Source organism: Cydia pomonella, chromosome 3 (assembly GCF_033807575.1).
Source record: "Cydia pomonella isolate Wapato2018A chromosome 3, ilCydPomo1, whole genome shotgun sequence".
Classification (NCBI taxonomy): Eukaryota; Metazoa; Arthropoda; class Insecta; order Lepidoptera; family Tortricidae; genus Cydia; species Cydia pomonella.
The window spans coordinates 28,711,368-28,737,224 of record NC_084705.1 but is presented as its reverse complement, the minus strand read 5'-3'; the positions used below and the strand labels follow the sequence as shown (position 1 = coordinate 28,737,224).

At 38.3% G+C, this 25,857-nt stretch overlaps 1 protein-coding gene across 5 annotated transcripts; it reads left to right on the top strand.

Moving 5' to 3' along the window:
* Positions 1–1,263: 1,263 nt before the first annotated feature.
* LOC133516492 (uncharacterized) lies at positions 1,264–20,376 on the top strand. Of its 5 annotated transcripts, XM_061849477.1 has the most exons (13): positions 1,268–1,654; positions 4,151–5,297; positions 9,252–9,352; positions 10,308–10,503; positions 11,935–11,988; positions 13,781–13,892; positions 14,275–14,331; positions 14,623–14,710; positions 16,570–16,635; positions 17,020–17,076; positions 18,480–18,635; positions 19,155–19,637; positions 20,125–20,376. In XM_061849477.1, exons 4-12 carry the CDS (start codon positions 10,308–10,310, stop codon positions 19,302–19,304), a joined length of 936 nt encoding a protein of 311 aa, XP_061705461.1. In that variant the 5' UTR covers positions 1,268–1,654; positions 4,151–5,297; positions 9,252–9,352; the 3' UTR covers positions 19,305–19,637; positions 20,125–20,376. The 5 variants fall into 5 exon arrangements, with proteins under 5 accessions (XP_061705462.1, XP_061705461.1, XP_061705463.1 ...); XM_061849478.1 differs by lacking the exon at positions 9,252–9,352 and having other exon boundaries at positions 1,264–1,654; XM_061849479.1 differs by lacking the exons at positions 1,268–1,654; positions 4,151–5,297 and adding an exon at positions 9,003–9,135 and having other exon boundaries at positions 20,131–20,376.
* The last annotated feature ends 5,481 nt before the right edge of the window (positions 20,377–25,857 follow it).

The window sequence follows — 25,857 nt, the reverse complement described above, 5'->3', positions numbered from 1 at the left end:
CGTGCGCCGAATTAGCTTGAGTAATAATGACAAGTTCAGAAATCCACCCTCAAGATTTGCCAGCGCGCCATGGAGCGTAGTATTCTCGGCGTGAACTTGACCGATCGCATCAGAAACACTATACTACGCTCCAAAACCCAAATAGCTGACGTGGCTGAGACAGCCGCCAAGCTGAATTTGGACTAGACGGGGTACGTTTGCCGTATGCCAGATGAATTATGGGCTAAATCAACCACCAATTGGGCCCCACAAAATCGAACCCGAGGTCGCGGCAAACCTGGACGGCGTTGGCGAAATGACCTTGACACCTTTGACAAGAACTGATGGGAGACAGGTCAACCGACCTACCTACCTACGATGGTACCGGGATACGTGGAAAGGGAGGAGGGAGACCTCTGCCCAGCAGTGGGACACTCTAGTCTCATATAAATAAATAAATAAGTGTGCCTTAGTTTTCACTCCCGCTTAAAGCTATAGTTTCCTTATAGAACAATGAACTTTCAGGTGATATTGGAGTCTCTGGTAACCGGTGCAATAACCGCAAGATACAAAACTGAAATTATACTAATGGCGTTTTTAGCCACGCTCGCCTGCGTGGCTCTCTGTGTGATATTAGCTTATACAAAGGTTAGCAATGTACCAACATACTAAGTGGACGTACCGCTATAGGAACTAGAGCGTGCGGCGCATTGTCGTACAGTCACCTCTGAAAATATCGATACGAAAAATGTGCCAAAAATATGTATATACTACCTTAATATGTGGGCAATAAAGTTGTGTATATATATTTGGCACTTTTTTCGGATCGATATTTTCAGACATAACGTACGTGCAAAGTAATGGTAAGGGGCTGTCATCACCCAATTAACATTAACGTTATTTAAGAGGGAATAATAGCTTAGCGATCCTAACGAAATAACGGTACTTTTTCTATGAAATTCCATTTCAGCAGAAAACGGTTTCCACTAACAAATATCTTAGATTTTGTATTTTTAAAAGTAGTTTTTTTTAATGAAGGAAGGCTCAGAGCCCTCTTTGGCGCGGGTACTTGTCTTAGGTACCTTACCTTAGTTTGTGAAAATCTCGAGGTCCGCAGACAGGGGGAGTTCATTCCACATCCGAGGAGTCGGATTAGCGAAAATCAGAAATTTAAATTATCATTAATATCTACTTATTACTATATTTCAATGTAATTAAGAGGAAAGGGGACGACCGCTTCTCCATACAAATGTAATACCATTTACCTCTCTGGATATTAAAATTCGACGAAGTCGGCGTCTACTCAACTTGGCTAGTGTTGGACGCAACGTTGGCGCAACTGCGCAACGACGCTATTTTCCATAGCGCTGATTAGACGCCGACGCTCGAAGACGCTAGTGTGGGATGGCATTAACGGCCACCTCCCAATAGCGTCTCCAGAACGTCAGCGTCTGGTTAACACTATGGCTGCTGCTCAACACAACGTTGGGGTGGTCCATAATGCTTCTTTTTCTTTCAGTTCGACTTCACAAAGTTTATATTGATCGTAGTCTGCGTCATGGTGGCTTTGGCCGTCGTGGGCATAGCAATCACAGTAGCCCGCTTCGTGTTTGGATTCTATTCGAAACCGCTAATGATAGCGCTCCTTGTCTTGTTCACAATAGTTAATGTTGTGGTAAGTGTTTTTAGTATAATTTTGAGTCAAAATACCTTTTTAATTGATGTTTGATGAATCCCTACTGTAAAAAAAGATACGGTCTATCTGAGGTGGGGAATGTAAATACTCGAGGTAGATTTCTGATAATATATAATGATCAACAGCATTTTTGGTTATATGTTAGGTGGTAGAATTTCATATGACAGTATGAAACGACTTAGTGTCAACTTGAGTACTTGCCAACTTGACATGAAACTTCAAAAGTTCTGGGAATTGGAATCCATACCAGAACATCCACATCTTACAAAAGAAGAATTGCGCTGTGAGTCGATCTTCGTCGATACTCACAGACGAGATGCAAATGGGAAATATACAGTTTCCCTACCCTTCAAGGAGAATGCTCCGCCATTGGGCGATTCTCGTGCTATAGCTCTCTCACGTTTAACTAAACTAGAGGCACGCCTGTCTCGCGACCCTGCCTTACGTGAGAACTATAATAAATGTATCCAAGAATATTTAGACTTGGGACATATGGAGCCAGTCACTGACTCAGCGAGTCCTGGCACTCCCCCCTACTACCTACCCCACCACATTGTGGTGAAGGGTTCCGCATCGACTACGAAATATCGCATTGTGTACGACGCTTCATGCAAAACTACATCAGGTCGTTCTCTTAACGATAATCTTCTCACTGGTCAGAAATTGCATCAGAACATTTCTGAAATTTTACTGAAGTATAGACTTTATAAAATCGTCTTTACGGCTGATCTCAAAATGATGTATCGCTACATTGGTCTTTGTAAGGAACACCGTGACTTTCATCGGATTCTTTGGAGATTCTCTCCCCATGATCCCGTCAAGGAATATCGTATGTGCTCTGTCACATTCGGCGTCGCTTCCGCGCCTTTTCTAGCCTTGCGCACACTTCGTCAATTAGCAATTGATGAAGCTGCTAACTTTCCACTTGCCTCGCAAGTACTTCGTAACGAAGTATTCGTTGATGATGTCGTTACTGGAGCTGATACGGTTGAAGAGGCTCTCACTCTTCAGCATCAGCTACTTTCCATTTGTAAAGCAGGAACGTTCGAACTCCGCAAATGGACCAGTAATAGTGCTGAGTTCTTATCGCATTTAAATGATGATGCTTCCAATCATGATGGCGCTCTTATTCTGTCAGCACTTGACACTGACACTTCTGTCAAGGTCTTAGGGCTCAAGTGGAACCCTAAATCTGATATTTTCAGTTTTCACCTACCAAACGGATGGAGTGGCTAAGTCGCGCAAATGTACGAAACGTATAATGCTAGCAGAAATCGCTAAAATGTACGATCCCCTCGGATTCCTAAGTCCAGTGACGGTATTTGTAAAGCATTTAATCCAACTTTTATGGGTATCAGGCTCAGGTTGGGATTCTGCCTCTCCACAGGGTATCTGTGACTTGTGGTTTCGGTTCATCGACGAATTGCCGTTATTGCAAGACATCGCGTTACCTCGTCACGTGCTTCCGAGTACACATCAAGTGTCACTTCATGGCTTTTCAGACGCCTCTGAAAAGGCGTACGCCGCCTGCGTCTATATTCGTGTCGTTGACTCGAACGGTGCTATCAGCACCCACCTTCTCATAGGCAAAACAAAAATTGCGCCTTTGAAACGGCTTACTATCCCGAGATTGGAACTATGCGCTGCTCATCTACTGTAAAAATTGGTAAAAAAGGTCCTCACTGCTTACAGCAGTAGATTGTCTTTCGACCAAGTCTACGCTTGGTCCGATTCCACTATAACTCTTGCCTGGTTACGTTCATCTCCAGACAAGTGGCGGACATACGTGTCTAACCGCATAGCGGAGACAACAAGCAACGTGCCTGCCTCACAGTGGCACCATGTTCAATCCGCAGACAACCCCGCAGACCCTGCGTCTCGTGGTGTCCTCCCATCTCAGTTGAACCATCAACTATGGTTCACGGGACCAGCTTGGCTCAGTAAAAATGAGTCTGAGTGGCCTAAGACTAACGTCGTATGTCACACCGACGAAGAACGTCGTAAGCATGTTCTTGTCACACAAACCAAAGAACCTAATAATTTAGAGTTCATTGAGCGATTTTCTTCGCTTCCAAGGATGCTACGCGTCATTTCGTATATGTTACGATTCATAAATAAATGTCGTAAGGCTAACAGTCCGACCTTATTGCCCATAAATTAAGGTAGTGTATATATATTTTTAGCAAATTGCCCGTATCGATATTTTAAGACGTGACTGTATGTATTTCAGCTTAAATGTTCACATACTTACATATGTAAGAGTGACAATACAATTATTATGGTAGGTACGTACCATCGAGCTGATCTGATGATGGACACGGAAGGTGGCCATAGGAAATCTGTGATAAAACAACGCAACCCAGTTGTGTTTAGGTCTGATAGAATTGTCTCGATTAGCATTATTTGCCTGTCGAAAACAGTCAATAAAAGTCTGTATTAAAAATGAAACATTTCCAAATAAACTGATTTTTACAGATGCTTATAATCGAGCTACAAATGGTGCTGGGAGGTAAATCCATTGAGCTGAGCGAGGAAGACTACGCACTTGGCGCCTACATGCTTTATACTTCCATTGTACAATTGTTTTTGAACCTTGTACAACTTCTTGGGATTATAGATTGATTCCTAGTTTTAACCATGGCTCGGAAACCGGTTAAATTTCCAAACCGTTATCATGTACAGTTATATCTACAGTATTCGGTTCTTCAAAAAAGGGGTGTACAGGTTTTAAAGGGTCGGCAACGCGCATGTAACACCTCTGGAGTTGCAGGCGTCCATAGGCTGCGCTGACTGCTTACCATCAGGCGGCCCGTATGCTTGTTTGCCACCGTCGTGGTATAAAATATGTACTTGGCGCAAAACCTTTTAATTTCGGTTTCACTCGATAAAACCGTTATTTTTAAACCGTAAAAACGAGAAGATTACAGTTCTTGTCGAATTAACCGGTTTAACGCAATAAAAACCAGTTTATGTCTGTTTATGTGGCACACCACCAGGCCAGCTAGCTGTTTCGTCGCTCGTCGAATAAACTGGTTTGTTTAGGTACAATAAAGTTCTGAAAACGTTCGCGTTCTTATAAAAGTTCGGAGGAAAACCGTAACGAACCGGCATTTACCGGTATTTTATAAACCGGTTCCGAGCCCCGGTTTTAACAATTTGTTATGGCCTTTGGAGATCGGTCACGCTGATTGGTGCTTGCGAATGCAATGAAAGTCGTAGTCAGATACGTAATGTGCAAGCTGCGGAATGTTTCAAAAAAGTTGGAGGTTCTTGGGAATTCCAGGGAAATATTAGAGGAAACTTACATTTTGATAAAGAACGATTTCGATCGCCATAATAAAAGAGAAGTTCCCGAAATATTTAACGCGGAAATTTCATAAATTATGAAACTTTACGACGGCACTGCACTATACCGAAGCCTAATAGAAAAAGCTATATGACAGCTTTCGTTGCCATTTGACATTTAACCTAAATTTTTTATGAAGATTTTTTTCACTGTAATATTATTAATTAACATATATTATAACAAAAATTGATGCAAATAATATATTTAAGTAAGTATGTAAATTGTGGATAAAATCATGATTGTCATCAAACAGTGCGTGATTACGAAGTATTGAAGGTAAATTGGTTTGATTACATTATTTACTATTTCTATAGACTCTGAGATGCGCATATAACCAAGATGATCGTGAAGGTCTTATCAAAAACCAAAACAAATTGTTGTTTTGGATGTGATTGTATTAGGTGAAAGAAAACTAAGTGAGGAAACCGAACAGGCACAGTAAGCCGTGGGCAAAGCTCGGAACCAGTTATAAAATTAGCAGTAAATACCGGTTTATTTCAGTTTTACTCCGAACTTTCATAAGAATGCGAACGTTTTAAGATCTTTATTGTTACATAAATGAACCGGTTTATTCGGCGGGCAACGAGATGGCCAGCCGGCCTGATGGTGTACCGCGTAAACAATTATACCCACATAGGAAGAAACCGGTTTTTATTGTTCTAAACCGGTTAATCTGACAAGAATTTTATGGAAATGTTCTCCTCAAAACCGGTTTAAAAATAACGGTTTTACGAACGAATACGAAATTAAAAGGTTTTGCGCCAAGTACATGATAACGGTTTAGAAATTTAACCGGTTTCCGAACCTTGCCCGTGGGCCACAAAACGCAAGCTCAGAGCGTCAGGAGCGCACACTCGACGTCAACGCCACAAACGGCCTACCGCGATCACCGAAGTTCACAATTTGCGAGCATCTTTCTCTGTCACTCAAATTACGCCTTAATTAGAGTAAAAAAGAAAGATACCCGTAATTAGATGTATGGCGGTCGCTAAGCGAGTGCTCGTTTAGTTTGGAGCTTGCGTTCATTGGCCGAGCATAAATACCTAGTTTCCACACTGGGAAAGTCAGATGGCAGTCACTTCTCGTTCAATTCAAACTAGTATATGTCAATTATTGCGATTACTATAGGGAGCGTGCATGAACTGTAGGAGGCAGCACAGGAGCCGTCAGATTTTTGGCGCGAGGCGTAAATGTGATGTTTATTGTTCCGATATAGTCCATAAGACGGCAGAACCTACTATGCACAAGAAAACACGTGACGTGTAAATGTAGGGGGAGTCCGGGAGATATGACCAGGTGGGAGAGTTGAACCACGACAAATATTTCAATTCAAATTTTGCGCCACCGACGCCGTTGACAGCTCATGTCGTACTTTAACAGAAGGCGCAACTTTTGGCGACGCCATATTGGCCGCTATTAGTCTGGTTTGGAAATGACTGGAGTAAACGTGGTTTCGCTGTCGCGAAGTGAAAAAAATTACAATTTTATATTTTTACACTATTTTGAAAATTAAACAGGTGAGTAGTATTATTTTATCTTATTGTACTTGTTGGTTAATGTAGTTTTACTAACAGTGATCATTTGTAATGTTTATTGTAAGAGTATAAAGAAAACATAATCTATATAAAGTAAAGGGGGGTGCGGGAGAGTTGAGCCGCATGGTGGTAGGGAGACATGATCAGTGGTTCAATTCTCCCACACTGTGCTTAAATAAGGGTTTCCTTTATTTTTATGCAGGCCAAACGTCAAAGGAGGTAAGAGGAAGGTGTTGCAAGATAGCGACAAGAGAAAAAAATCCAAAAATAAAATAAAAAACAAGTGTTGTGTTCCTACCGGTGAGTAAGGTCGCCAGAGCTCAACGAGGGTACGGAGTGCGGAGTGTTAGGGTCGGCAACGCGCATAAAACACCTCTAGAGTTGCAGGCGTCCATAGGCTACGGTTACTGCTTACTATCAGACGGGCCGTATGCTTGTTTGCCACCGACGTAAGTTGCATAAAAAATGTTCGACTGTGTGGTTCCTGCAAAGGATAGGTATATTCACGAAGTTTGCGATGGGTTAACTGGCAAAGATGTGGACAACTTTATTTGACATGAAGAATTATGTTATGTAAAATGAAAAGGACCTTGCATGTGCCTTTGATAATTTGTTGACTGAATTGATCTCATAGAAATAATTCATAATAATAATAATTTAAAGATAATTGATCTCTTGAATTTCATTTAATGTTGCCGATTTAAAATTTTATAAAGTTTATTAAATTTTTATATTTTGTTTTATGGGTAAAAATACTTTGTTACAACTACTTTCCTTTTTTAATAAATATATTGGATTAAACAGCAGTTTTTTCACTGTTTTTCCTACCTAACATATGTATAGTCATATCTCCCACACCCCCTGGTCAACTCTCCCATAGGTTGGGGAGACTTGAGCCAATACCCCGTTTATGAAAAATATTTTTGCAGAACTTAAATTTTGTACTTTATCAGCACTTTGCTATGCTCTAAAGATACCTATTTAGATATGTCATCTATACACGAAATATCGAGTTGCTAACACTTACGGATAAACCTCTAGTGGCTTCTGAGTAAAAAGAGGTTCAAGTCTCCCGGACTCCCCCTACATGTTTATGGTTCCGATACAGGCCACAAGATGCCAGACCCTCCAACGCGCACGGTCCCTATTAGGCTACCGACGAAATGTCATTCTTCTAATACTTTTGAACTACTACTGAGAAAGTAATATTTGGTCTGGTAAAATTTCATTACTTGACTAACAAATTGGCAGTATATTCTCGAAGTTTATACATTTGATTGAGGTAGTTGGCATTGATATATTCATTGCGTGGAATACCCCAAAAAAAATAATTCTAGAATATTAGTCCATGTATTTGCAAGTTAAGACATTATTTACTATTAAGGGAAACGATGACCCTGTTCACATTGTTCAAGGTATCTATCGAATTGTCATAAAATGTACTTATATATAGTTTATATAAATCTTTGATACACGTCATATGGTTCATAGTTATTTATAATTTAATAAATAAACATTGTATTAAAACTAGAGTTTTATTTTTAAATACGGAGATCACACAGAGGTCAATACTTGAAAGGATTAACTATACCTAAAATGAACAGAAAACGCTTTTATTCTTCATCGTGGTGGTAATCAGGTCACGATTTTTATTAAAATTACATAAATAACGATTAAATTACGTTTTCCGCAAGAATTGACTCATTTTATTATATAATAAAATATTGATTACCTATCCAAAAGCATATCTATGATGTCAATTTTTAGTAAAGAGATATCGAAGTTTCCATTATTCACTATTTCGTTCCGCTGTGTAGCGCTTATCGATATATGACATGATTGAAATCGACTAGTCCACATCCCTGAAAACACACACATACATATTTTTAAGCAACATATACAGTAGCGTAACCACCAAAATGGCTACGGCTTGAGTATTCAATTTTGTATTGAGAACAGACAACGTTGGGGCCTTGGATATGAAACACACGATCGATAAATCTGCACAAATCGGTTTGCATCTTCGAGCAACACAGGTAAGGGAGACGGCATTCATACTATTTCCCCTCTGCCAAAGCATAGGTACAACTGTGCCTACGGCGGTGCATGTTGTGACTCGTCCGTAGGTACACAAAAAGAGATCGAGGTGTGCAAGATTTCTTTGACGTGTGTCATTTTCTATGTATTTGTGTCGTCATTACAGATTGGATTTTGTAGGTAGTGAGTGAGAAGTGCGACTGTGTGCACGTTTCCTCCCGCAAAAATGGCAGAATGATTTGTTCGGTAAGATATCGCTTTGGCTCCTACCTTCTGACGTATCGGAAGCCGGTGTTGCTCGAAGGTTTGCATAGATTAATCGCTACGATATATAGTTACGTCTGCAGCCGGCATTACATACTTGTCTATGAATATTGACATTTTGGCTTATTGACAAAATTATTGACATGAAGCAACGTGAAGCCTGTGTCATTTTATAGATGATTTTTTATTTAAAAGTTTATTTTTACAAAAATTTGTGATTTATTTTTATTATTATATACCATTTATAAGTTATGTTTGCTAGTTTCAACTATTTTTAAGTAAGTAAATATTCTTTATTGTGCATCATACAGTTCAAAATAGACAGGAAATGAAAAAACACCTAAAAGCTAGGTAACAACAGGCGGTCTAATCGCTAAGAAACGATCTCTTCCAGACAACCTTTGGGTAGCAGGAAACTATGAACATACCGGATTGAACGGGTGGTGCCGATACACATATAACAAAACGAAGACGGAAACATTACAATACATACCTGTAGGTATTATATAATAAATACATAACATAACGCTTTAACGGGTTGTTTGTTTAAAATTAAGTTAATATTGCAAAAATATTCTCCAAATTATTATGGCGCTATCGTGGGTATGATTGTGAATATAAGCATTAATTTAAAACTAGATAAAGTGCATTTTAAAAATGGTAAATATCTACTAAAATAGAAGCCCTTTTTACTGTAGCAACAGTAAGCAAGATGCATTTAGCGTTACAGTACAATAGACAAGTAGTAAATTAAAATAATAAAAGGAAATTTTCAACTACCCATGTTTTGGTTTTTTATTTAACTAGCAAAAGCGACCCCTCCCGGCTTCGCATGGGTTACACAAAACCTCAAATTATACACCTAAGCCTTTCTCAAGAGCCATTCTATTGATAGGTGAAAACCGCATGGAAATCTGTTCAGTAGTTTTTCAGTTTACCGCGAACATACAGACGGGGCCGGGGACTTTGTTTTATAATATATGTAATTATGTAATTTTTAAACTATATGTTAAACTAACTTATACTTGGTTCTTTTTTTAAGTCCGTTTATTTCAAGGGTGCATTCCTGAGCTTAAGTCATTTTCTCAAAGAAACCGGTATTCTAATTAACTCCATTTTGCAGATAATCAATGATCTATTTTTATCTGATAAGGTCCCTACGAGCGTGTACACTTGCTTTAGGACCTGTTTACATATAGATTAGTGTTTAGTTTTTGCTACTAAAACGCAAGTACTATCTCGGACGATCAATATTAGAAATTTCATTGATATGTCATATTTTTCAATTGTTTGGCTGATATAAATATAATGTCCGTGTTACAACAACGCTATTTATTACTTTTTACAAAAAAAAAACGAAAAAAATTGACTATGCCAGTTAACGGCGTTTAAAATAAAACGTCGTGTATATTGAACTAAAGTATATTCCTTTTCTTCTCGTATTTTCCAGATGACAGACAAAAATCCTACTCGAAATGATAATGCTAAAGATGTCGAAGAAAGTAATTTATCTAAACAAACAAATCCTCATACTTCCCTTGATATGTATGCTAATGAAGGTGAAGAAAAAAATGTACGCGGAATTGTATTACATAAAGAAAAACATGAGGGTAGAAGAGGCCAAATAAAGGCAGACACAGAATCTAGTAAGTGCTTAAACTTTGGTTAACTTGGCTTTACTTTGTTTTGCTTTTTTGCTTGTGTTTAATCTTTTGAACGCCAAGAACACCTAAAATCGTCTTTACTATAGTAGACGCAAACCAAACTGACGACCGAGGTCATATCACTATCTCTCTCATCCTACCTACGACCATGCGAGTGTGAATGAGAAGTTTTACGACCCCGGTCGTCAATTTGGTTTGCGTCTACTATAGTCGTACCCACAGCGCCAAGGACATAAGGATAGGTATTATGGCTTATGATGGACGCTGTAAAAGTAACCTTCACACTTTCGAGTAAGTTTAACATTAGCTCCCTTGCACCCGGGCGCTTGGCGTTTGAGTAATGTTTGTTTTTATGACATAAAGCGTTTATTAGCGCAAAAGATTAAAAAGCTTTTCTTTGGGTCATGTGATACAGATATTTCTTGACGGAGTCTTTCTATATGATAGATAGATATTTACTGAATGGAAGATGAAACATAACAGTTTTTGAACCAAATCACTGAAAAATGATGTGCCATTATAAGTATTTTTTAAAGGACAGACATACCCATACTTACGAGTATAGAATAAATATTAGTACCAAAGAGTATTATAATAAAAGAGATATGAAGTCTAAGAAAGTCATATGTTTAGTCGGCACTAGATTTTCCAACTTAATTTTAGATAACCAAAGTTTCCTCACAATGTACCGAGTAGTACAGCGCCATTCACATTAGATGTCAAATTTGAAGCATGAATTTCCGATGTCCTGCTGCTAACGGACAGGCGGAAAAATGAGCGGAAAGTATGGACGCTAATCACGACGAATTTCGTACATTGACCTGTCTGTTTCTATTGGTACATATTGCTGCCCCTGGCTAAATGGGCTGGACAGCAACATAATGCAAATGCACGTTTATCGTCCTTATTTTAGGAAGATGATGCCCTCATCATCATGTATGCCGTATAAAGACAAAAGCAGATCTACCTAGAATGTATTCGTAAATTCTCAACAGGAAGGGAACGCTGACTCATGTTACCTCAATACAATTTTGCGATTACAAATGACTGATGACACCTGTCACCGAAACCGCACCCATCAAGTTCGAACAATACTATAATAATTAACAGAATGGCGAATTAATCTTGAAACGCGTTTAACCACCATTTTGGAGTCAACGGCCGGTAGTCCACATGCTACTTGTAAAGTCCAGTTATCGCTTTACAGGAGCTAATAAAATCACCGTACACTGTCCTGTACTAACCGTAAAATTTTAGTCGTATTTAAAGCTCCTAATAACTTCGTACTGGCGAAATAGTCCCACTGGACTGAAGCCATAATTTTAAAAGAATGAATGAATGAATGAAACTATAAGTAACAATCAAGCGATAGCAACCAGACCCCTTTTAGCTATCAGAGATTATTTGTTTCAGTAAAAAACCGGGAATACATCGTGTTGTGGTTCGGAAGTCAATCAGGCCCCGCAGGTGAGCAACCACAGAATCCTTCCCAGGAGCCAAAACCTCCGCAAGGGTCTATCCACCGCATAGACCTTATCCACCTTCAGGGTCATATCCACCGCGAAGGCCATATCCACCGCGAAGGCCATATCCACCGTACGCTCTTTATCCGCTACAAGGATCTTATCCACAAGGTGCAAGGGCCGTATCCACGCCAAGGGTCATCCACAGCATGGACTTTATCCTCCTCCAGGGTACTATCCACCGCAAAGGCCATATCCACCACAAGGCCCTTATCTGCCACTAGGTCCATAAGATCCATATCTACGTGGATAACCACAAGGGCCATATCCACGCCAAGGGCCTAATCCTCCAATATTGTTTATTTAAAATAATTAAATGGATTTTCAAGGTGAGTTGAAACTAAAAAAATAATTTAATGTTTGCACGTCACGACAGTTTAAGCAGAGGTAGTTAACTTTCAAAATAGTGGTGTTTATTATTTCATTTCGTTCATTTCATAATTTAAAACGTTAAATTTGAATGACATAAAACCTAATTAAATATTTTTTACACTATTGTGGATCGTGAGTGTATGCCGATAAACCAATTTTATGTTGTCTGTCTGTTATTTGTGTCAATCGATTCGTCTTTAATATTTGAAATAGCTAGGCTACATATTTAATCAAACTTCCAAAAAGAGAGGTCCTTAACGCTAAATATATATTTATATTTGTTTGACATTTAAAATTTATTCTAGAAACAATCTAGACTAGTATTTTTTATACATTTTTTTTTTGTATGACTATATTTTGTGAAAGTTTTAGTATTAAATTTGATCTATGAATTATATTCATTAGTATTATATATGGAATAATATTTACAACATCAATAAATTGCTCTGATAATTAGATTAAGATAATTATATGTAATACTGTCTTACTATTCATAAGTGCTTGTTGCTAGGCCTACATGAATAAAGTATATTTGAATTGAATTAGTGCTGGTCTCCAGTCGTTTGAGTCCTCTGCTTTAAGACTCGACTCAGTTTTCCAGATTTTTATAATTAAGTCTAAACTCGAGTTTTTTCAACTTGTTACAGATCCGAGTCTTTTGCAGAGACTTGAGTTCTCTTCAGGGAACTCTGGTTTTTTTTTTTTCATTTTCGAAATGCATTGTCTTTATGTAAAATTCAAGGATTAGGTATACAAATCATACAATAGTCGTAACGCCTAATTTCTTTGCTGTTATCTAGGAAAAACCTATAAAATTGTTGGCAGTGTCTTTATTCGGAGTTTAGGAGTTGCTCTTATTAAAGGACTCGACTCCGAACTTAAAAGACTGACGATTTTTAAACTCTGAGTCTCGTAAAAACGAGTCGAGTTCTTCAATTTCAGACTCAAAAGACTCGAGTTCCTACTAACACTTCTAAAAAGAACTACAGACGTTCTTTTATTATATATTCTAAGATTTTTTTTCTAGCCTGTTTTAGTGTCCCACTGCTGGACAAAAGCTTCTCCCCTTGATCTTCACGGCTCACTATCTAGCACCTTTTCCGGCCATTTGTTAAGGAAGGTGTCTAGGTCGTCCATCTCCGTCTAGTCCTACCGCGTCCACGCCCATCTTCTGGCATCCACTTGGGAGCTACACTAGCTCATCTGTCTGGATGCATGCGGCAAACATGACCTGCCCAGTCCCATTTCTAGCCTAGCAGTCTTCTCGCTAACGTTAGCAATGCGAGTTCTTGAGCGCATTGTGGTTTTCTGGATACGATCGGCCCTCTTAACACCTAAAATTCTAAGATTTAATTTTTTTTCAGAGCTTTATAGCGAAGATAAAGAGGATCGAAATGAATTCGTCCGAAAAGTCTTCATCATTTTGTTTGTTATGCTGCTCTTCACTTTTGGGTTTAATTTACTAGTAATGATGCAGTAAGTATACCGATATAAGGACATCCCAGTGGTCGTCAGTGTCCCAATAAATGTTATTTTTAAACCTACGTCATTAGCATTAGAGGTGACAGCAACGTGTCAACTGTTGGAAAGCATTTTGAGAAAACAAAAAAACAAAAAAAGAGACAACGGCATTATGACATTTAGGTGTAATGAAAACCACCTGATTGGGACGTGCAATTTTCATTACAATATGTTGTTGGTACCACATTGGCCGAAAGACTGACATGACAGGCACATTTTTTAACATTTTTTAAAGATTTGAATGGGATTTTAAAGCTGTATAACTACTTACGCATTAAGTTTAATTTAAAATTCTAGTGCTACATTTATTATTATTAAATATTTCGTATGTTTTCAGCGAGGACTTAAGAGACTTCTTCAGAGAGTATTTCTTGTATATAATGTTACCTTGCATGTAAGTATTCTTTCATTTTGTTGTGCAATGAAAACGAACAATGGGTATTTCTATTTGAATGAATATATTATTTTCAGAATTATTGAAAACTAGTTTTTACCCCGGTACCTCCTTGTGAAAACTATTTTGTAAAAATGCCATATAAAACTAGTTTTTACCACGAGGTTTCAGAAAACTAGTTTGAACGAGTGAAAACGGGTTTTCACAAACACGTTATATGGAAAACTCGAAAACGCGTTTTCCCGAAAATGCGGTATCATACTTATACGTCATATTTTTCTGTTTTAACAGCATTGTGTTGGCGGGAATGGGTTGTTGTATGTCAACCCTGGATTGTTGTCGGCGAAGCCCTACAAACTACATATGTTTAATAATTGTTGTAAGTTTCATTTTAATCTGAAATAAGTTTTTTGTCAAAAAAATCATTTTAGATAGGACAAATCTTGGGTATTCGGTGAAATCGTAGTTATTCAGTAATAGTCCATTTAATTATATTTTAGCTGCGTACGTTGCCGGCCTTTAAAATGGGAGTACGCTCTTTTCTTGAAGGTCGTATCGGTCCGGAAATACCACATGCAACAGTTCATTCCACAGTTTAGATTTGCGGGGCAGGAAGTTTCTGGTGAAACGCACAGTTGAGGACTGCCAACCATCTAAGTGGTGACGATGGAAATGTTGTCGCGTAGGGCGAAGACGAAAAGAAACGGCAGGGATTAATCCGAACAATTACTCGAAGCACTCCCCGTTATACATGCGATAGAAAATGCAGAACGAGACCACATCTCATAATGTGGTCATAATGTGGTGTAATGATTTCAAGTAATAAAATTACCAGACAACTCGGCTAAAAGACATTAACACTCACTATCACCGGAGAAGTACATATAACCAAGGTTTGCCTTACAAGCTTTTATCGCTGTTACTATCGCCGTACTTTTCTTTCAATGTTTCTTTTTGTTTCGATACAATTCTAACAAACCAAAACACAAAGAGGTTGCGTTATTTCATCATAGAGTTCCTATGACCACCTCGATGAGATCAGACCGAGTTGTGTTCTCGCGCGCGAGTCCATACTTGAAGTCGCGCTAGATGTATGGAGTCGCGCGCAAGAACGCAACTCATGCTAGCAGGTCAGTTTGATGGCCGCCATTAATATTGCATTGTCACCCAACTTACATAATTATGTGTGTGAAGTTTCAGCTGAATAGAGTAATGGGAAGGGGGACTAAAGTCGACTTCATAATTAGACGGACTCGATTGGCAAGTCAATATGCACAAATGTTGCCACCAGTGTTCAGCAGCAGTGTCGTTCATATCTGAAAATGAAAAATATCTTTATTATCTATTTACATACATTATAATAACCATTGGGGCCTCTCTTTAGGCGTACAGCGCCTGTGTTGAGACGTCCCGCTCTTCCACAACCGTAATTACTTATAGGTACTTTACATTACAAAACAGAACATTATTAAAATTATCTGGGGGCACGGCAGCGCCCCCGCCAAGACGAGCAAAGCGAAGGAAGAAAGGACACCTATCTTTTCTCGAAGTTCTTCGTCTTTTTTTAGCTTGAAACTTGGGTTTGGATCATATCTGATAAACAAAATTCTCGGGATATAATGTCAATAGCGGACTTATTAAGCATAAAAATTTGCAATTGCATAGCTGTCATGCTTTAGATTTTATTCATATCTAAAAGCCCCGATTTTGTCACTGACGCACTCACTCGCTCACTCACTGATGATCATTAAAACCCTTAATGTACTTCCTCAAGTCCAAGGAAGCTGAAATTTGGTATGTAGGATAGTACAAACAACAAAAAAACTCAAAAACTTAAAATTTTTTGTTCCTTCTCCAGAAGGATATAGAATAGTTTTCAACCTCAAAATCATCCCGTAGGGTTAAAATGGGGGTATTAGGAGGAAATAGGGGTTGAAGTTTGTATGGGGAATCAGATTAAACAGCAGATTGTATAAAAGATGCCCCCAGATACGTGTTTTGTATTTTTCGGGTTCCGCACTCAAAGGGTTAGGGTCCCGGCCCTATTATTAAGACTCCGCTGTCCGTCTGTCTATATCTGTCTGTCACCAGGCTGTATCTAATGAACCGTGATAGTTAGACAGTTGAAATTTTCACAGAAGATGTATTTCTGTTGCCGCTATAACAACAAATACTAAAAAATGCGGAACCCTCGGTGGGTGAGTCCGACTTGCGCTTGACCGGTTTTTTTTCTTTCAGGTAATACTATATTCTCTATTTTGCGCCTGCTACACCGCGCGGTACCGCACGCATATCGTAGTCATAGTAAGTAACTTTAACACTAACTCCCCACAAGCATTCATGACCTAGCAAGGTGGGTACACAAGATGCCGAAGCATAGCGTATCTAGCGTATCTCGGAGACGGTTCAAAATAGGGGGCTGAAAGTTAAGGTGTTTCTATATTAAAAGATAGCCAACAAATGACATCATAAAAATCCGATATTCGTCACAAGGGCCACTTCTCCTTCCTTAGCCTGCTAGACCCTTTGTTAAATATCAAAAAGTGGCGCCATCTTACCGGGCATAGGTATGGAGGCATCTTTTCGAACGATGGTGCCGTAAATTTACTGTGGACACAAAATCCACGTCTATTTCAAATTCTCTTTGCCTATACTAATCAATCACATTATTATTTATCTATAATCCAGGCGCTGCTCGCAACGCTCGGGGTAGTGGCGGTCTGCGTGGCACTGGCGTGTACTAATGTAAGCTGATACTACAACTTTCATACTCTAGAATGTCTAGTCTAATACTCCAATAATTATATAAAACACAAACATACATTTTAGAGCAATTTTGAGAAACCTTTTTATGTAGCTGTTGCGTAAAATACCATTGGTTATTGCAAACACGTCCGGGCACCTGCCATAACAATGTGTTCACTATAGTTATCAAGGCAGGCGGTGACTTGCTGCCCACTAGATGGGCCCCTGAATCTGCCGTCGTGAAGACGACCAAGGGATGCCCAATGGATGGACCGGACACAGCTTTATTATTATTATTTATTATTTAATTGTTTGATTCACACTTAGATCATACAACAACTAGAGTAGCCTGAAAAGCGCTGGTGGAAAAAAGCGCTGGTGGCCTAGCGGTAAGAGCGTGCGACTTGCAATCCGGAGGTCGCGGGTTCAAACCCTGGCTCGTACCAATGAGTTTTTCGGAACTTACGTACGAAATATCATTTGATATTTACCAGTCGCTTTTCGGTGAAGGAAAACATCGTGAGGAAACCGGACTAATCCCAACAAGGCCTAGTTTACCCCTCTGGGTTGGAAGGTCAGATGGCAGTCGCTTTCGTAAAAACTAGTGCCTACGCCAAATCTTGGGATTAGTTGTCAAGCGGACCCCAGGCTCCCCTGAGCCGTGGCAAAATGCCGGGACAACGCGAGGAAGAAGAAGAACAACTAGAGTAGCCTTATATTATATGCCGTATTTGCGTACAATAATATCTGCCGAATTTTGTGGGGAGGTGAAGAAGTAACACATGCTAAAAAGATCTGTGTCGAAACCATAGAGAAATAAGAAGTAATAGAGTGCTCACTCCATACATCAGTTTTGATACCAAAATGATTATTATATACGCAGTCGACATCTAGCATAGAGTAGCGGAACTCTCAGTACTGCTACTCGACAATAGACATTTTGGTACCAAAACTGATGTATGGAGTGAGCACTCTATTACTTCTTATTCCTCTATGGTTGAAACAAAAAGTTTTATCACACTTGTAAACGGTATTATTGTATACCAGCATCCTGAGATGGAATGAGCTTTATTATGGCCATGGGCGTAACAGAATTTTTTATTTCTTTACGCCCATGGTCATTTTAGCCTAACCTATCAAATGTTTCGCTCGCTCGTTGTCAAAATTATTTCGCTTAAAATCTAGTTTTTTCCCCAAAAGTGTGATGAAATATATTGTGTGTGCCACGGGTGGTACAAGAATTACAAACTCGCATTAATTAAAATTACCACTTGTTTTCCGCCCATACAATGTAGTATTATTCAAGTAGGATTTTGTTACTTTTGAATAGTGAATAGTACATTATAAATAAATTTAAAAATCAATAACAGCTTACAAAATACAAATTGAACATTTGTTTTCAGTTCGACTTCACAAAATGCATAATATACGTAATCGTTATCTCCGTCGCATTGTCCATCCTCATTTTAATCGTCGTGGTCATGATGTTGGTCTTCAACGTGTATTCGAAACCTGTCATGTTGGCACTTATATTTATCTTGACTTTAGTCAATGTCGTGGTAAGAAAATATGTTTTTTCAATAATGCTAATTTCAAGAAATTCAAACAAAAAATCTTAAAAACTCCTTATAATTAACGCACCGTAATGTTACAGTAAGTTTACTGCAACGCTGGTTTCCAGTCGGACCCTAATAATAAATAACAGTTCATTTTAGATTCCATCAACTCTCAAATAGTCCTTACACCCTGGCAGGTGCTGCCTCTGCGTGCGTCCCATGACACGGGCAAGGGCAACATACGCTCGGTGTACTCCTTACGCTTTCCAAAGGTCCGGAACACCATTGTTTCGTGATGGTGAAAGAAAAACACGTTAAGTAAAGGAGTAAAAGAAAAACATGTTTGCTGTATATGTGTTTACATGTGACGAAACGCAGTGCAAGTTAACATTTATAATGCGTTTAGGTTAAGATATATAAATCTCCCTAAGACTCTCTTTAGTTATATTAAAAGCGTAAAGAATATTTGATATAATTTTCGTTCATTTAAGTTGCACACAATGTTTTATTAATTTGTTTCAGATGTTCATAATCGAGCTTCAGATGGTTTTAGGAGGTAAATCTGTCGAGTTGGGTGAGGAAGACTACGCTTTGGGAGCATACCTGCTGTACACGTCCATCGTACAGCTCTTCATAAACATTCTTTTAATGGCGGGCATGGGTGACAGTTGAAAAAGGAACAGGATAGGACGAACTGCTATAGAAACTCCATAGAGTTGCCCCAAAAGATGAGGCCATAGTTGGAAATGAATGGCACGTAACTGTGTTAGGCTTAAAGTAAACTTTTGGCTGATGGACACAATATAAAATGAGAATCATCGCATAACAATGGATTAAAGAAACAGAAACTCGACGAATAGGATGTATTAACAACATAAAAGAACGATATTTTTATATTGAACACTACAGTTTTTCATTTTAAAAGGGAAAATATAATATGTCTTGAAATAAAATGATCTTCAAAAGTAGTCAGAACAAAATATATAACATACTTTTATGTATAAGGTAAATGTCCTAGTGCTCGACATGCTATTATGAATTTATGACATACGCTGTGCTTTTGACTTTTTTAATTGTATGCTTTTATATAATAAAATAATTTAATTGTAACGTATTATGTTACTAAAAGCAAAATTCAATCAATGCTTAAAATATTTGAACTGAAACGGGAAATTAAATTGTTTTATTATTTATTTTTTTATACCAAGACGGTGGCATGCAAGCATACGGCCCGCCTGATGGTAAGCAGTCACCGTAGCATATGGACGCCTGCAACTCCAGAGGTGTTACATGCGCGTTGCCGACCCTTTAAAAATCCGTACACTCCTTTTTTTTGAAGAACCTGATGTAGATCGAAACTCTCATAGCATGGCTAAAGTTACATACTTGTTTTGGTTTTATCCCTCTGAACGACCATGACTGACGCAATACAATATAACCGCTAAGTAAATTCTAAAATTTATTCTTCAAGTAACATAATAATTATTGTTAGATGCAGAAGGAGATAATTTTGGACACGGCGTGTAAATGTGGTGGTTCCTTAATCCTTATATACTCTGCGGCCCTGACCACCAGCAGCATTGGCCCTGGCCCGCTGCCAGCAGCACTCAAGGTTAGGTTTTTATGTTTACATGTTTTTTTGTATTGTTTTTGTACGTGTTTTGTATTTTACTTCTACATTCATGTTATATACAACCTAACTTAAGAAGACAAATAAATAGATTATAATTTAATATTCTTCATATCCGTTAACCTTTTTTATTTCCTTACTTTTAGAGATGGTAAGTACATAGTATTAGATTTAGAAAAACTTTTAATTTGGATAGGATTTTTTGGTTTTAACGTCTTTAACTTGGATATTAAGATCTGAATCTGAGATTGAATGGAGTAAACGACACAGCATCCAATAAATCTCTGCAATTAAGCGACAAAGGCGCTAGAGAGAAACAAAAGGTATGAGAAATAACTTCAGATACATCTGCAGGGCTCCTATTACTAACGCATACCAAATACAGGATGACTGGGTTGGGGGGATGTTAGTAGGATCAGTTAATGATTATCTACTGTTTAGTATCAGTACCCCTAGTGTAAAAAAGATATACAAAATAACTTAACGTCACGTCACGAAATCGAATAAATGTACACTACGGGCTCAGTATTAGCATAGAGAAAGAAGAAGTAATAGAGTGCTCACTCCATACATCAGTTTTGGTACCAAAATGCTTATTATATACGCAGTCGACATCTAGCATCGAGTAGCGGAACTCAGTACTGCTACTCGACAATAGATATCGCGGCAAACAAAAAGTCTAATGCTCAACGATTTTCAGCTAATATTACAACCAAAGTGTAGGAGTTGAAAATAGAGTTCCGGTTACTCTGGTTATAATATTAGCGGAAAATCGTTGAGCATTAGAATTTTTGTTTGCCGCGATATCTATTGTCGAGTAGCAGTACTGAGAGTTCCGCTCCTCGATGGTAGATGTCGACTGCGTGTATAATAAGCATTTTGGTACCAAAACTGATGAATGGAGTGAGCACTCTATTACTTCTTATTTCTCTATGGTATTAGTTAGATATGTAACCTGAGTTTTGAAATTTACCAGCTTCAATTTTAACTCTGTCACATTGACAAAGAGTCAAAATTTATTGGGGCCTGTGTAGTACCTGTAGGACGCTGGTGGCCAAGAGGATATTTTTTTAATATTACTTAAATACAAAATGCTACAAATGTTTTACAATGTGCTTAGTCACCTTATAATTAGAATACTACTGTAACACATGAACCGAACACGTACTCTAACGACTTAACAATAGAGGCGCGTTTAGATATTTGTGAGCATCTTAGCCGCACCTATATATCTGATGGTGACTGTACAGTCGGTGCCCTATATTATGTAAAGGAAGCCATTTTTCTAAAAGAAGAAGTAGTAGTCCAGCACCACACTAAAAGCAACCACCAAACAACGTCATACTCTAAGAGTACACTTCTGGAATTGGCGAAATCAGCATGATGGCAGCCATTTTTTAAAAGAAGATTTCAAAATTCGAATCGTCCTCCTGAAGAATCAAGAGCTTTATAAGTGACTGGAATAACAATTCGGAGTGAAGCGCCGTTTGTTAGCAGAGCGTCCCGATTAAGAAATCCAACATGGTTGCTAAAACCGGCCCTCAAAGGCTGACTAGTGCTTCTTTTGGCACTATGTCACAATTAAATATGAAGCAACCTCCCACTCACAATTTAGAAGGCATTTAAATCTTCGCGGGTCAGAAACCCACCCATACACTCTTCCTCGCTCTGGCTTAGCAATCTTGGCATGAATGAATAAACACAATGTGCCATTGCCATTCAAAATTACCCCGCATTCTATGTTACCACAATACACCTTGTGTTATGAATGATTAATTTTCGGTTATCTTTCTAACAGGTAATTATGCCACTTAAACTTAAATTTTTGTTTAAAGTACTTACTATAAACCTAGATATTATTATGTTCCTGGGCTGAATTGCCAGCCTTGCAATACGAAACGACCTCGCTTCACTCGACCTTTAAAATTAGTGGCAATTCTCTATCTCCTAGCATTTAAGCAGATTTGAAAAACAATCATTAAATATATTTTCCGCTGTCCATTTTTTCCGAGTTCATCGCCGAAAATCGTATTTTTGTTGCAGCTCCAAATAATAAAATGAAGTTATATTAATTCATATGCAAGAGACGAAACGGAGGTCGCAGGTCGTACCAATGAGTTTTTCGGAACTTATGTACGAAATATAATTTGATATTTACCAGTCGCTTTTCGGTGAAGGAAAACATCGTGAGGAAAGCGGACTAATCTCCAATAAGTTGGAAGGTCAGATGGCAGTCGCTTTCGTAAAAACTAGAACCTAAGCCAATTATTGTGATTAGTTGCCAAGCGGATCCTAGGCTCCCATGACACGTGCCAAAATGCCGCAAAAACACGAGGAAGATGATGATGATATGCAACTTATATTTACGACATTTTATTGTATGGAGTTAACGTTCTTCTCCTAGTGAGTATTGTATTCTTTGCACGCTAGTAGTGACTTGACAGATGACATTTGTGTAAAAAATGTACACACAATGTGTATCATCGCTTTTAGTCAAAATAATTAATTATAATAAAAATATCCATTAGTTCCATAACGCACTTGCATAAAGCAACGCATAATTCATCAAGAAAAACAGTCGTTAAATTAAACCGTTACCCGTCTATTTCCCCATCCACCATCTTTCAATCAAAGAAACAATCGCTTACGCCTAAGCACACATAGTTCCCTTAATGGAGATTAAAAAAACGTTTTCACGCATCGGAAGTGCAAAACGTTAAGTAAATGGCATCCGGACAAGCAATAAGGGCAAATAGATTGCTATTCGTTCCTTTTCCATTTGCGATTGTCGGGTATTTCGCATAATCACCCGGGCAAGAGTGTTTTCCCATTGCCCGATCCGAAATAAAATGTAAGAGATACAATACGATACGATACAATACGATACGATACGATACAATACAAATACTCTTTATTGCATGCCTCAATAAAAAACAATAAAGAGAGAAAACAGCATCAGAAGTAGAGAAAAACAACAGGCGGTCTTATTGCTAAAATGCGATCTTTTCCAGACAACCTTTCGCTAGCAAAAATCGATAAATTAACACAATTTTAGGATATGTGTTTTTCTGTATGTATTTATTTATTCATTTATTCAATCATCACTTGATGCCATACGGAATGCGGAAAGGGAGAGAAGCATTCTTCTGCAGCTATTTTTCTCATAGGCATCTTCCGACATCCAATATTGGACCGGTGCGTCCGATAATTTCAGCCATGTGTGAGCCCCCGATAATATTTGTTTGTATGCGTATGTGTAGGCATAATGTTTGTTTTGCTGTGCGTGACCGCTAAAGAGGCGCCCCCGTGGCCTGACTAGGATCCTATTCTACATCCGACATCGGATCGGATAGTGTGAAAACGCTCTAAGGGTATGGTAGGGCCATAAATTCCTGTGACTGATGGAGCAGCGGGGATCCGTTAAGGAGGTAAACGGTCTCAGTTAGGGTGATAACATGCTTACAAAATATTGTAACGTGTTAGCTGTTACTTCTTACTAGTGTTGGTTAAAACTTGAGTCTTTCGAGTCCTCTGTTTTAAAACTCGACTGTGTTTTTACAAGCTTTTATTTATTTTCACATGTCCCGTTGTCTGTCTATCGGTCTGTAATTAAATCTTGCAAGTTAAATTTGATCCACTTCCCGGTTTCCGCTTCAGCTGAAATTTTGCATGCATGACATAGAGCTAATCTGATTATGGAGACAGGAGGTAGCCATAGGAACTCTGTGATAAAACAAGGCAATCTAAATTGTGTTTGGGGCTCTTAGAACTGTCTCGATGAGAATTAGTTAACTGTGGAATGAAAAGTACAGTCAGCGTATGTGTGTGTAAGCGTTCATGCGCTTGGGAATACACTCTTTTGTTTTTTACACTCATGTATAATTCATGAATCATGATTCATGAGTTAGTTTCACCATAGAATAACGCTTACTTCCTTCACTGATGCTAGTATTATTAGTAGTGAGTTACGCTTAGAAGACTCAATAAAAGAGTGGACTCGGGACTTACAAGACTCACTTACAAGAGAAAGAAGATTGTAGAAACGAGTCTAGTACTTAAAATTTAGACTTGAGTTCCTACCAACACTACTCTAGACAGTGACAATGTATGGCGGCGCCATACTTCACGTACCGAATACATGGCTTACGTAGAATGGCCTTCGGAAAATAGGAAATGTAACGAACGCAGTAGCAAATAAAACATGCAATTTCATAACACTTCTTAATATCGTATCATAAATATACATGTATATTTTACTGCTTGTAAACCAGGACTCGTCTCGCATCATGCATTATGGATAGCTTATTTTGTTGCGTGGGTGTAATGTAGGTATAGATAATCTTTATAGACTCCACAATATGAAGGTTTGACGATGAATCGCGGTTACGACTCACGTGTGATGTATGTTTCATTTTAAATTACTGAAACTTAAATATTTCGAATTACATATACTTACCTATTTTAAATCGTAAAATGGAATGTTAGTATGACTCATTTGTTTAAATTGGTTTAAATTTTCTTATACTATAGGAATTTAAACTTTTTTGTGTAAATACATTGAGTGTTTGGTTTGATTGTATATATCCAGATATCCACTACGTACTGCATGGATTTATCTTTATGTCCAATAAAGACATTGAGTTTTGACTATTTATATACATATAACAACCGTTTACATTTATAACTAGAAGTCTATTTTTGTTGATAATTTTCGATATAAGTAGTCAAATAAGTTTATGTAGACAGCATAGGTATTGTAAATATGAAAGTGATCGTTCGCAGGCTTTGACTAGATGAAGCAAGCAAACGCAACAGTACGTCCACCAAGCGAGATTATTGTATCTTTAAAAACACACGAAGTCGGTAAGGTAAAAGTACTAGTGCTCGACGCTGCACTAGTCACCGACATGGGCACTTTATGTCATAGAAATATAGATTAAATTTGAACAACGAAGATTTTTCTGTATTCGAACTTAATCCTTGTCACTTTGACATAAAGTGCCCATGTCGAGTACTAGTGCAGCGTCGAGCACTAGTACTTCTACCTTACAAGCATTTGCTGCGACATGGTCTATATGGCTCTTGTGCAAAACCATTAAGAGGGAAGAATACCTTTGCGATCATGATCGAACGTACATAAATTTTTGATGAAATTTCTAATTCGGAAGATAACTGTTTCCACTAACTAAATCTTAACAAATCACTTTATTTGGATGTCGATCGCTTCAGAATAATATATTCTAGGTTTAAAAAAAATACATGATGTTTATAAAACAAACGTCTTAATTCGACCTAATCGGCTAATTGTTAAGATTTAGTTAGCGGAAACCGTTTTCAGAGAGGCAGATAACGAAATTTCGATTATCGTGTTTCGCGGCGCCCCCTCCGCAGTGTTTGGTCAGGTAAGTGCGCACAGGCACGCGTGGACAGCTTTATCTCAATAATACGCAAGAGAACCGCCTCCCTGATGCGTGCGGGAGAGCACCAACAGTCTCCTGAATCTGGTGTCACAGTAGCCGGCTAGTGCAGTCTGGAGGCACTGGAATTCCATTCCATGGAGTCAAGAGGCATTGTATATAACGTATTTCAAGTAGT

Excerpts from the sequence above, each read along its gene's own strand:
- LOC133516492 (XM_061849478.1), top strand. The coding sequence starts at position 10,308 with ATGACAGACAAAAATCCTACTCGAAATGATAATGCTAAAGATGTCGAA. Across the intron at positions 11,989-13,780 it reads AAGTCAATCAGGCCCCGCAG|AGCTTTATAGCGAAGATAAA; the intron begins GTGAGCAACCAC and ends ATTTTTTTTCAG. Across the intron at positions 14,332-14,622 it reads TATATAATGTTACCTTGCAT|CATTGTGTTGGCGGGAATGG; the intron begins GTAAGTATTCTT and ends CTGTTTTAACAG.